The sequence below is a fragment of the Littorina saxatilis genome, linkage group LG7, assembly GCF_037325665.1.
Source record: "Littorina saxatilis isolate snail1 linkage group LG7, US_GU_Lsax_2.0, whole genome shotgun sequence".
NCBI lineage: Eukaryota > Metazoa > Mollusca > Gastropoda > Littorinimorpha > Littorinidae > Littorina > Littorina saxatilis.
In genome coordinates this window covers 18,595,128-18,607,722 of record NC_090251.1, presented here as the reverse complement: position 1 = coordinate 18,607,722, position 12,595 = coordinate 18,595,128, and the positions used below count along the sequence as shown (strand labels likewise).

Here is a 12,595-nt window from a genome sequence, read left to right as displayed (position 1 = left end):
TTTTTATAGTTTTAATTTTGAGAGCTTGTTTTCCGAATATAACATATTTATATGTTTTTGGAATCAGAAAATAATGAAAAATAAGATGAACGTAAATTTGGGTCGTTTTATAAAAAAAACAATTTTAATTACAATTTTCTGATTTTTAATGACCAAAGTCATTAATTAATTTTTAAGCCACCAAGCTGAAATGCAATACCGAAGTCCGGCCTTTGTTGAAGATTGCTTGGCCAAAATGTCAATCAATTTGATTGAAAAAGGAGGGTGTGACAGTGCCGCCTCAACTTTTACAAAAAGCCGGATATGACGTCATCAAAGACATTTATCCAAAAAAAATGTCCGGGGATATCATACCCAGGAATTCTCATGTCAAATTTCATAAAGATCGGTCCAGTAGTTTACTCTGAATCGCTCTACACACACACACACACACACACACAGACACACATACACCACGACCCTCGTCTCGATTCCCCCTCTATGTTAAAACATTTAGTCAAAACTTGACTAAATGTAAAAATACTTAGCAACATGGACAATCAAACACTGAACACGGACCGGTTTCGACATATGGTTTTCATCAGCAAATAAAGTAAAAGGAGAGATGACAGAAAGGGAAAGAAGTCATGTTGCCGGGTTTTTTCTTCTGGTAAACTTGTACATTCTCATTGCTATCTTTGTTCTAGTTCTGTCGGGGTTTCATGGGGTTTGGAAGAGTCGTTGTCCTTGAACACCGAGGCAAGTAAACTCACGAGACGCTGAAGGCAATATTGACTGACATCCCAGTGAAAATAAGCTCCGAGCTGACATTTCACCACTGTCCGCTCGATAATACGCTCTTGGTCATTACGAACAGTGGAACATTACTTATGAGGGCCCTGCCAAGGTACGGTTTAGTGATGACATGGGTGGTTTCTCTGACGTATGTAGGATCATTTGTCATTTATCGTTCATTCAGGTAAGGCTGAGGGGTCGTGGTGCTGGCTCAAAGCGGAGTGTGCAGACAGAATGACGTGTGCAGAAAATGTGTGCACGTGCAACGCAGCTCTTCTGACTAAGGACGATGGATCCTGTGGTAATGTCTGTGTCTGTCTACACGTGTGTGTAATGACATTCTTTCTGTTTAATTGTCTTATTGAACGTCCTAATACAAAAAATAATCAAAATATGCGTTTTAAAATCCTTCACAGGCAGGTTGGATGCGTCAAAGACAATTTTCCATTTAAATGTATTTATTTTTTCTGGACAATGAAGAGTTTGCTACTGTTGTATGTTTGACCTTGTAAGCAGCCTTTCAGAGTACAAAACATTGGACGGGTCGGTCTTACAAGTAGAAGACTGCATAATTCAAAAGGCTGTTAACTCCGCAGGTGGGCAGGAAGGGGACCGTTGTGACGTCACCACGGACTGTGGGGATCACATGGTCTGCAGCACCACATGCACCTGTGACGTCAATTATGCAGTGACACCACTCAAGACATGTGGTAATATCAGTTGAAACGTAACCACGTTGCATTTAATTGTGATAACAATTATCTTCATAAATTTGTCGGTGCCGCTTGTGAGCAATATAGTATTAACTCTGCAACACGATTTTGGCGATATTTTCCGTACCCCAACAAAACAATCATGACGGGTCCTTTTCTCCAAACTGTGTTGGCAGTTAAATAAATTTAACTTGGCTTTCTGGCACACTTTTTGGATTGAAGATTTCTAGCAAATCGACAATTTTGTGAATTCGGTACGACAGATGCATCAATGAAGACATACCATTATGTATTTGATGGGTAATGGTAGACATGTCACCGCGAATGCAACACTAAATTTCTATATATGTGTACATCATTTACTAACTGACGCGCTTATGCTTTTACGTGACAGAGAAGCCGTGCAGTAACCCCAGCGAGTGTGAACCAGGGGGTCGGTGTTTCACCACTGGGGTTCATCCCACACACACCTGTATCTGTCACCATGGATACACTGGACCCACCTGTCAAAGTAAGTTCCGTGTGTCTCTAAACCCATCGTTTCTCATCATCTTGAGCTTGAAGCAGCACGTCCACTTTAAAGACAACAGTCGACCTAGTCGGAGTGTTGGAGATCGTTACAGACCTGCCAACCCTTGTGAAGTGTAGCAATTTACATGTACACGCCGCCGTTAAATGGCGGTGTATAGGAATTGCTCTGTTTGTCTGTCTGTCTGTCTGTCTTTTTATTAGACTTGTATCTCTGGTACTCTGGGTTTAATTGAGCTGACATATATTTGGTGAGTAGCTTGCAATTGTGGTGCATACGGTGTGTGGTAAAATTTAGGTTCATAGCTATAGTAAAACGGGAGATATGAGCTTTACACGCCTTTACACAGCCAGCCAGGGTAAACATCCGTCGATTAAGAGTTTTAGGATGGGGATGCGCGTCTCAACCTAACATTTGACGTCGGAGAAATGTGCAGTAAGCAATTTAGAATCTCTTAACAGATAGTGAGACCTTTATTCACAAAGCATGGGTGTTTTTACGAAGCATTAGGTGTGTACACTAGTCAGATTATATATTTTTTAATCCGTTCGTAGTTTTGCGGTTTTCAAAAACATTTTCAATCGTTTTGCCGAAAACGCGTAAAGGCTTCTTGAATTTGCCCATTTTGTGAAATCGGCAGCCATTTTTCTGTTGTAAAGTTTTTAAATGCCTGGGATATCATCACACTTAGACAGCTGGATACTCGAATGGATAGATTTTGAAATAATCGATGAGTTATGGCAAGTTATGGCAAGTTATGGCAAAACGTGAGGTTTTCGTTATGCTCGACACAGACCAACACAGACCAAAACAAGTGGCGTAAGGCGAAATTACTACATTTAGTCAAGCTGCCGAACTCACAGAATGAAACTGAACGCACTGCATTTTTTTCACCAAAACCGTATAGCATTGTCAGTCCCCCGCTCGTGGAAAAGCCAGTGAAATTAACCAGCCATTATAGCGCGGTAGTGGTTGCGCTGAGCAGGATAGCACGCTTTTCTGCATCTTTATTCTTTTTAACTTTCTGAGCTTGTTTTTAATCCAAACATAACCTATCTATATGTTTTTAGAATCAGGAACCGAAAAGGAGTCAGATGAAATTGTTTTTAAATCGATAATCAAAATTTTATTTTAATCACTATTTTCATATTTTTCATTTTCAGAGCTTGTTTTTAATCCGAATATTACATATTTATATGTTTTTGGAATCAGAAAATAATGAAAAATAGGATGCCATTATTTTTGGATCGATATCTAAAAAAATAATGTTAATTACAATTTTCAGATTTTCAATGACTAAACTCATTAATTAGTTTTTACGCCTCCAAGCTGAAATGCAATACCAAAGTCCGGCCTTTGTCGAAGATAGCTTAACTAACATTTCAATCAATTTGGTTAAAAAATTAGGGCGTGACAGTGCCGCCTCAAATTTCACTAAAAGCCGGATATTACGTCATCAAAGACATTTATCCAAAAAAAGAAAAAAATAGTCTGGGGATATTATCTGAAAGAATATTTATGTAACGTTTCATGAAGATCGGCCTAGCAGTTTCCTCGGAATCAATCTACACACACACACACACACACACACACACACACACACACACACACACGCACGCACATACATACACACGACCCTCGTCTCGATTCCCCGTCTATATTAAAGCATTTAGTCAAAACTTGACTAAATGTAAAAAACATGATATGGAGGTAAAGCAATGTTAATGCAATGTTCGGATGACACGAAAGGTAACAGACTGGCTGCAGCTTTTGCGAAATGGGCACATTTTAGGAGTCTTTACGCATTTTTGGCAAAACGCTACCGATTTCGCATAATAGGCAGCGTTTTGCCGATTACGCGAAATGGGCAAAAATGTTGCCGATTCTGCGAATTCGGCAATTACGTGAAGCCGGAACGACATATACATATTTAAAAAGTGTATTTAGACAAAATTAACACAATATCCTATTGAATAGAGAGTGTTTGCAGTGCTGCTTTTCATTGTGTACAGTATAAAGTTTTATGACACAAAATCAGACCGCTACACGGATTGAGGATCAGAAATGAGGATCAGGGCTCACAAGAAAGAGCGAATTGTTGCATGCCTGTGTTTAACTCAATTCTAAGCTTGGTTTAACAGCGTAGCAATTGGTTTTAAAACGTAGTACGAACGCTGAAAGCGTAACAGTTGGCAGCCCCGAACGTTCCAAAAAACTAACTATTCTTTGTTTTAGTCTCTTGTCGTTCAAGAACCCACGTGAATGAATTTATAGTAGACTATCTACCAAGCGCATAGCATAAAACATGGTGAAATCTTAATATTTTCCCCACCAGAGCTAACTTTGACTAATATAATGTTGAAAAGTTAACGCCAGGATCTGGGTCTCGAATAAACCCTTCCTTAATCGTACCAATTTGAATATCATCAACATTCAGATGTGGAAACAGCTGGCTTGAAAATCATTTCCTTTCGTAAAAAAACATCTTTCAAATCATCAGATAGACTTTTTGAGAACTATTTGGTTCCATACCAACTACCAACTTACCAAAACAAATCACACTCTTAAATTCATCTCTTCCGGCTGTTGTGTCATTTTGATATATGTTCTATACTTTGTCAGCACCAACCCTAACCTATCACATCTACATAAGTACTGGGAGTTCTGACCATGCCGCGACCGATGCCAGCGTGGGTCTGGTCATTTCTGGCACCAACGGAACCACAGAACGCCTGAAACTGACCGGGTCGGTGACAAACTGGAACGACCCCTTTGGGAAAGGAACAAAAGAGGAGTTTCGCATCGAAACTTTTGATGTAGGGGAGGTAAGTCATTTGTATGGGTGGGGGTGATAGGGGTGGTAGTAGGACAATGGGCTGATGGTGGGGGTGTGCGTTGGCGTTAAGATGTTGGCGTGGGATTGTTAGAGAGAGAGAGAGAGAGAGAGAGAGAGAGAGAGAGAGAGAGAGAGAGTGTGTGTACGTGCGCGTGTGCGTTCGTGCGTGTGTGTGTGTGTGTGTGTGTGTGTGTGTGTGTGTGTGTGTGTGTGTTCAGCTGTAAAGTCAGCACCGATACGAACTTTCCTCTTGTTTCGCCTTTTAGACCTCTATTTCTGTACCCTCATACTCGGTTTTGGGGATGGATAGGTGGGTAGATGGTTGGTTTGCCTTGTATAAGCATGCTTTATCAATCAAAATGTTGCACTCTGAGGGGAACAAACACAAGTAACAGTGTTTAAAAGTTAAACAGTGATTTGTTTTTTACCTGCCGTTTTTTCTCTCTGTGTCAGATGAAGAACATCACTATCTCTTATGATGTCACGGTGGGGGATGACCGTTGGTTTCTGGACAAAGTGGACATTAGGAGAGGACCATCTGGAGATGAAGTCTTCACCTTTATTTTCCAAATCTGGATCCCAATGAACACGTTTTGTGAGTACATTGTCCGAAGAGGATACACACATATGTTGTTAGATATATAGAGAAATAGAAAAACATTCTTTAAAGTTGGTGAACAAAATAATGAAACGTCATTAACATGCAAATACAAAATTATTCACAAAGTGGTCAATATTTTGCCGTATGTGTAATTGAAGATTTCGTGGAATCTATGTTGTTTACAAAGAATGTTATTTCTATCTTCGATTCGATTTTTTCCAGACACCCTGTCCGATCCCTGTGTGACGTCATCGAATGGCAGCTGTACGCACATGGGGTTTGCGTCATACATGTATAATTGCACGCTGGACAGTGATGCAATAATCCCACGCTGTATCTCAGGTTGAAACTTTTTTCTTCTTTTTTTTATATACATAAACACATGTTTACAAATATGCATTGGTACGTACATACAATATTCTTACATTTAAGATACAACATACATTTATATGGGTGAAGGTTTGTGAACAGATAACTGGTGTGGGAAGGAGAGAGGGGGAGAGAGAGAGAGAGAGAGAGAGAGAGAGAGAGAGAGAGAGAGAGAGAGAGAGAGAGAGAGAGAGAGAGAGAGAGACGGAGTCGGAGTCGGAGTCAGAAATTTTATTTGTTAGGAGGCTCCGGCCCATAACAAGAATGGTAACACATAATACAAGCGAACAATGTTTAAAATAAGCAGAAAAAGCAACATTATGGACCTGCATCTTGCAACTGTGCATTTTCCAGAGAATCAGTGCGAAAGCGTAGTGCTTTGTAAATATACGTTGCTAATTGTCTTACCACTTGGCCATTTGTTGAGGATAGTAATTGGCACATTCTAAACATGGATGGGTTCCGATAATACTTTGAGGCTATTAATTCAACTCTGATCTCAGTATATGCGGGACAAACAAGTAAAAAATGTACTTCCGTCTCCAGTGTATCATCTGAGCACAAAGGGCAAAGTCTGTCTACGTTATTCACATTGGGTTTATACTGTAAATAGTGGTTATTTAAGGGTGACATACCAAATCTGAAATGTGCTAACATTCTCCTCAAATGAACATTTCTTATCTGATACAAATAACCACTCATACACAAGGACTTCTTAAATAACGAATACACATTATAAAACACGTGTGATTCAAGGGAACTATGCCAATCCTGTCTAAAGCAATCGACAAGTCTTTGGCGAAATTCTCTTACAAACGTGGAAATACAACCAACACCTTGTGCTTCCCACACTTCACCAAATCCGTACTTGTACAAAACATTACGAACGTTACAAGCCCATGTCGTGTAATTTTGCCTTTGTATAGACAATAACATATTATACACTTTCTTGGGGTATCTGTTGCCATCCATCCGAGTTAATCGAAGCCAAAACTTCATACACTTTATGTGCGTTACCACAAACAGAGGATAACGTCCTGTTTCACCGTAAACTATATGCCTTGGTGACTTCGAATGGACACCGACAAACCTTTTAATGGCAGACAAATGTACTCTTTCAACAATTTGTTGATCAGCAGAGAGTCCCCAGACCTCCGAACCGTACGTCAAGATCGGTTGTATTTGACTGTCAAACAGTTTAAAAAAATGTATCAGGAGAATATTCCCCAATACTCCAAAGAAGTTTGAGGATAGCTGATACTTCCTTTCTCGCGCGATCAGCAAGGTCGTTTAGAGTGTGGGAAAAAGAGAGAGAGAGAGAGAGAGAGAGAGAGAGAGAGAGAGAGAGAGAGAGAGAGAGAGAGAGAGAATTAAATTGAATTGAATTGAACTTTATTTAACAAGGATTAAGATTTAAGGCTACGCCTTTTCTTACAATTTTTCCTTGGGACGCACAGACACACAATGATAAAATTGAAAAATTAAAAATTAAAAAGTTTTAAAAAAAAGAGAGAGAGAGAGAGAGAGAGAGAGAGAGAGAGAGAGAGAGAGAGAGAGAGAGAGAGATGGTGGTGGTCTGAGTAATCGTTATTAAATACAGGTTCAATTTTTTTTTAATTCTTTGTGGACAGAGAAGGCATATAAACTGGACAATTATAATAGGAGACAAAATAGAAAAAAAATTAAAAAAACAGGATCAATCAAAGATGTTCCATATAATGGTTCTATTCTGCATAAAAATTGTCAATATTGCTACTCATTAAGGCGTTATATTTTTCTATTCTAAATCGTTGTTGTAAACAAAAAGATTAAATGTCAATGTGTGGCAACATATGTCTTTCAGTCTTGCGGTGTACAGATAATATTTTGCTGGCTGCAAGAACTTATCAAAAACCCTGTCTGTATGTAGCCTCTGTATGTATAACCAAACATGATAAATTCCTTTGATAAAATCAACTGTGCACAATGTGCAAAACTTTCCTGCAGCCAAATCTGTACTGTACTGTTTTGTCAAAAACTCCTCTATGCCTTAATAATCCAGACTGTGTATCCTTTTACGTTTTCTTAAAGGCATACTAACGCACTCCCGTGTTTACAAAGTGTAGTTTGCCCACAATCGATGTCAAACGCACCATAAGACCATATAATGACGATACGTCACCATGCGCGGACCATAATACATGCATTACAGCTTGTTCTAGCCTCTGAAAAAGTGAGGATGTCAACAAAGCCGCGGTGTTCTCTCCCTTGCATCAACGTTACATGTGTTGCCAAATCTATAAATAGGACGATCCAGATCAAAATGAAAATTCAAATATCTCAACATTTAAGGGGTCCTAGACCACAATATTTTGCAGGGAACTTAATTTAGTCTGTCTCCAGCTGTTGGTAAAGCAATTAGCGTGTATAGTCATCGAGTACATATGGCTTTAAGAAATCGTAATTATTTCACTCTCCCCGGAACACACATACATGCGGTAAAATGCTTTTCCAGAGCCTAGGTGTCAGTACCAGGGCGCCACCCACCGGCCAGAGGGCAGCAGTGTGACCGAGTTTGAGTGTGGTCACACCCAGCACTGTCAGCACCCAGCTCACGCCACCATCTTGCACTCAACGCAGGAATTGTACAACGTCACGCAGTGCGTCTGTCAAAGTGACGTCAGTGGTTACTTCGCGCGTCTCCGGATCGACAAGGGTATGTGTGACATCCTGCAAGACAAGTGTATTCCTCAAAGTGTGCATGATGATGATGATGATGATGATGATGATGATGATGATGATGATGATGATGATCATGATGATGATGATCATAATGATCATGACGACTACGACGACGCTAATTTTGATGTGTGGGTTTTTTTGTTTGTTTTTTCAAATTGATCGTTTTTTAATATATGAAGTATTGGTTTTTTTACACACACAAAACCACAACAGTAACCAGGTTTGGTATATTGACAATGAATATTTAGACAGCTGGTCGCTGCCTGATCCAGGATGCTAAACATTAAGGTAAAAAGTCTCCTTTTTTTCCTGTCAGAACATTTAGTTCGCTCCCTTACAGTTTCCGATTACAGTTTTATCTCTGTTAGTGTTTGTGATTTCATCTGGCCGGTTTCAAGCTTTTTTTTCTTCTTTTTTTTCAAATAATTTTATTCAAATAAATAACTACAATTAACAATATCTCATACAATGAATTAAATACAACTTATCGAGTACAACAAGCTAACTTTTTTAACGTTTTGTTCTTCGAACACTCACAGAAAAATGCTTCTTATCTGTAACTGCCTATTAAAAATACTTTCCAACGGTAAAAACGAATTTGTTTTTTTATACAGGGTGGTCCAAAAAAATGTAGACAGTTTTGCGTGCCTGTCATTTCTGCTACAGGGCTCCCACCTATTCTTTTTCACCTGGAATGTCTCACACAAGCATGAAAGTTTAGTATTCTCAATCCAAGCACCTCGTCTCTGGATTACGGCTGCGACACGGACATTGAAGTTGTTGATAACTCTGTCCAAGGTCTCGAGTGGAATCCTCCTGATTTCACGAAGAATGTTCTCCTTTAGCGCTTGTATTGTCTGTGGATTGTTGTGGTAAACCCTATCCTTCAAATACCCCCGGAGGAAGAAATCTGGAGGAGAAAGATCTGGGGACGAGGTGCTGGGATTGAGAATGTGATGAACTATTGAACTACGCCCAGAAATGATGTTGCAAAGAAGAAAAAACTGTGCCTTACTAAGCTTTCATGCTTGTGTGAGACATTCCAGGTGAAAAAGAATAGGTGGGAGCCCTGTAGCAGAAATGACAGGCACACAAAACTGTCTACCGGGTACATTTTTTTGGACCACCCTGTATATACTAACGCACATCTTTCCGATTAAGATAATGTGGTTCAATTTATACATAGTTGCCTTTTTCACCATTACAAAATGCATACTAAATAAAACATCACTAACTTTCAAAACAATCTTAATTTCTAAAGTACGAAAAATAAATTCTTCAATAAACTTCCAGAATTTGTATACAACCGGGCATTCACAAAAGAAGTGTTCAATGAAATCAGTTACATCACAACAGTAATTACATTTATTAGTTTCCGTTACTTTCATTTTACACAGGAGAATGTTGGTCGGATAAATGTTGTGCATAATTTTCCAGTGTAAAACTCTTAATCTAGTCTCTTGTGTTGACTGATAGGCAACTATCCAAGATCGTTCATCAATTTCTACATTAAACTTTCTCTTCCAAAATCCTCCGGAACATGGTACATCTGTTTTCATATTAATAATCTATTTCCTATATTCTCTGGCACTTAACACATTTTTGCCGTTAAACAGTGGTAAGGTAATACAAACATCATCAGTTAATTTTGATGGTGATAATGATGATGCTATTAACAAAAACGACGGTGACGCTCGTGACGATAACAACAACCAGTGTCCGAGTTTGAGTGTGGTCACACCCAGCACTGTCAGCACCCAGCTCACGCCGCCATCGTCACATCCACGCAGGAATTGTACAACGTCACGCGGTGTGTCTGTCAGGGTGACGTCAGTGGTTTCTTTCTGCGTCTCAGGACAGACAATGGTGAGCTTGGCGTCACACCCTGAATACACGTAGGTTTCGCGTCATTGGCGTATAGCTGCGCGCATCTCAAATATTGACTTAACAAAATTGACCATATTCAAATGTATCTTTACCTTGACTGACTGATTTTTGAGTCAACAGTTAAGTCAGCCGCATGTCAAACTAAAAGGAATGCGGCGCCTGGTCACACATGTCTTTTCTGTCTCCAGACACACTCTCGCAGACCACCCCTATCTCCAACACCTGCCCGGACAATAGCAGATGTAAGATATTGAGTTTGAACAATTGCTTTCGACATGAAGCGTCGTATCGCGTCCAATGCCCCAAGCGATGTGGTTACTGCGACAACGACTGGCTAAGTATGGAAGGCGGGGAGTCCCACAAGTACAGGTTGGTGTCTGTGAGCGGTGACAACGACACGAGCTGTGCAACGGTGTGTGGAGACTACGAGGTGCGCGTGCTGGAGGTGGGATGTTTCGGTGCCAACCAGTACGCCAAGCCCGTGCTGTGTACGACTCCCAGAGCCAGTGATGATGATGACCGCGACTGGCTGCAGTGTCCTGTGGAGTCCACCACGTCTGTGTATAGCACGACCAAGGAACAAACCACTGAGGAGCAGACAACTGAATGGACCAGCGCAGAAACTACAACTGAAACAACACCTGGTGAGCTAACGACTACCGCTGGCCCAGCATCAACCGAAACAACCTCTGAACCAGCCACTACGACCGAAGAGACAACGACAACCACTACCGAGGCAACAACTGAAACTACCAACACGCCCACCACCACAACCACCACTACTACTGAGCCAATAATGACGACAAAAGAAGCAAGCACATCGCTCGAAACGACGAAAGCTGCAACCTATCCTGAAACCACTTTCGAATCTACTGCGTCATTGACAACAGCTACTGCCGAGACACCCACATCGCCCCAAGACACGTGCAGGACGGTCTGTGATTCAGACACCCCGTCAGACGACACAACCACAACAGACGACGCAACCCCTCCAGACGACACAACCACAACAGACGACGCAACCACAACAGACGACGCAACCACAACAGACGACGCAACCACAACAGACGACGCAACCCCTCCAGACGACACAACCACAACAGACGACGCAACCACAAGGGAAACGACCGCTTCCGAACCTGCTCAAACCACCCCTGCACCAGGCTATTATCCCGGAGTATTCACCACGATGTGCAACATCACCTTCCCGCAGCAGCCTCCTGGCATGACGCGAGCAGAGTTCCTGGAGTTGCTGGCAGAGCAGGTGAGGAAGGAACTGGCCGTCAACGTCAGCTCGCTGTCCAAGACGCGCGCCAAGAAGACCTCGGCCCCTGACCACCGCAAGTCGTCTCAGACTGCTGGCGCTGTCGCCATTATCTTCATGGTGACCGTGGCGCTGCTGATGATGTTGTCCGACCTTAGCAGGTTTTCGGATACCACAGGGAAGACGAGAAAAGAACTTGATCCCGTCGGTAGAAAAGAAAAGAAAAGGCTGAAGATAATTATCTGAAAAGCTGACTCCACATCAGTAAAAACATTGCCTGAAAGCAATTACTTTTCTGAACATTAGGTCAAATTACTGTTTCACCCTTACCGTAACAAAGGCTGAGTATTTTGGTCAACATTGCAGATTAAGATGATTATTCGTGTTGTATCCCTTGATTCAGTTCTTGTTCAGTTGTGACTTTCATGTACATGTACATGACTCGACTATGAGTTGTGTTTTTGAATGGTGTAACCTTTTGCATCACTGGTTGGATGTGAAAATAGGACAGGGGTACATAATTGCACCTTCCTTCTCGTACACACGAGTACATCATCATTGATCTGCCCATACTGTGTGTGTGTGTGTGTGTGTGTGTGTGTGTGTGTGTGTGTGTGTGTGTGTGTGTGTGTGTGTGTGTGTGTGCGTGTATGTGTGTGTGTGTGTGTGTCTGTGTGAGTGTGTGTGTGTGTGTATGTGTGTGAGTGTGTGTGTATTGGCGCGCGTGTAAGTGTGTGTCAGTGTGTGTGTGTGTATGCGTGCGTACGTGCGTGCGTACGTGCGTGTGTGTGTGTGAATTGTGTTAGTTGTACTTCCGAAAATCTATTTCACTTTAAGAATCAAATTATCTAACTGTATAATTCCATCTTCTCCCATGCTGAAACATATGACATATTTTAAA

General features: G+C 41.1%; 1 protein-coding gene across 1 annotated transcript in view; it reads left to right on the top strand.

Moving 5' to 3' along the window:
* Positions 1-12,271, top strand: part of LOC138971952 (uncharacterized) — a 14,290-nt gene extending 2,019 nt beyond the window's left edge. The window contains exons 3-10 of the mRNA XM_070344798.1: positions 959-1,075; positions 1,371-1,484; positions 1,882-1,998; positions 4,639-4,841; positions 5,306-5,351; positions 8,317-8,556; positions 10,260-10,409; positions 10,619-12,271. Of these exons, the coding sequence (XP_070200899.1) occupies positions 959-1,075; positions 1,371-1,484; positions 1,882-1,998; positions 4,639-4,841; positions 5,306-5,351; positions 8,317-8,556; positions 10,260-10,409; positions 10,619-11,940 (2,309 nt within the window). The 3' untranslated portion in view covers positions 11,941-12,271. The remainder of the gene's footprint in view (positions 1-958; positions 1,076-1,370; positions 1,485-1,881; positions 1,999-4,638; positions 4,842-5,305; positions 5,352-8,316; positions 8,557-10,259; positions 10,410-10,618) is intronic.
* The last annotated feature ends 324 nt before the right edge of the window (positions 12,272-12,595 follow it).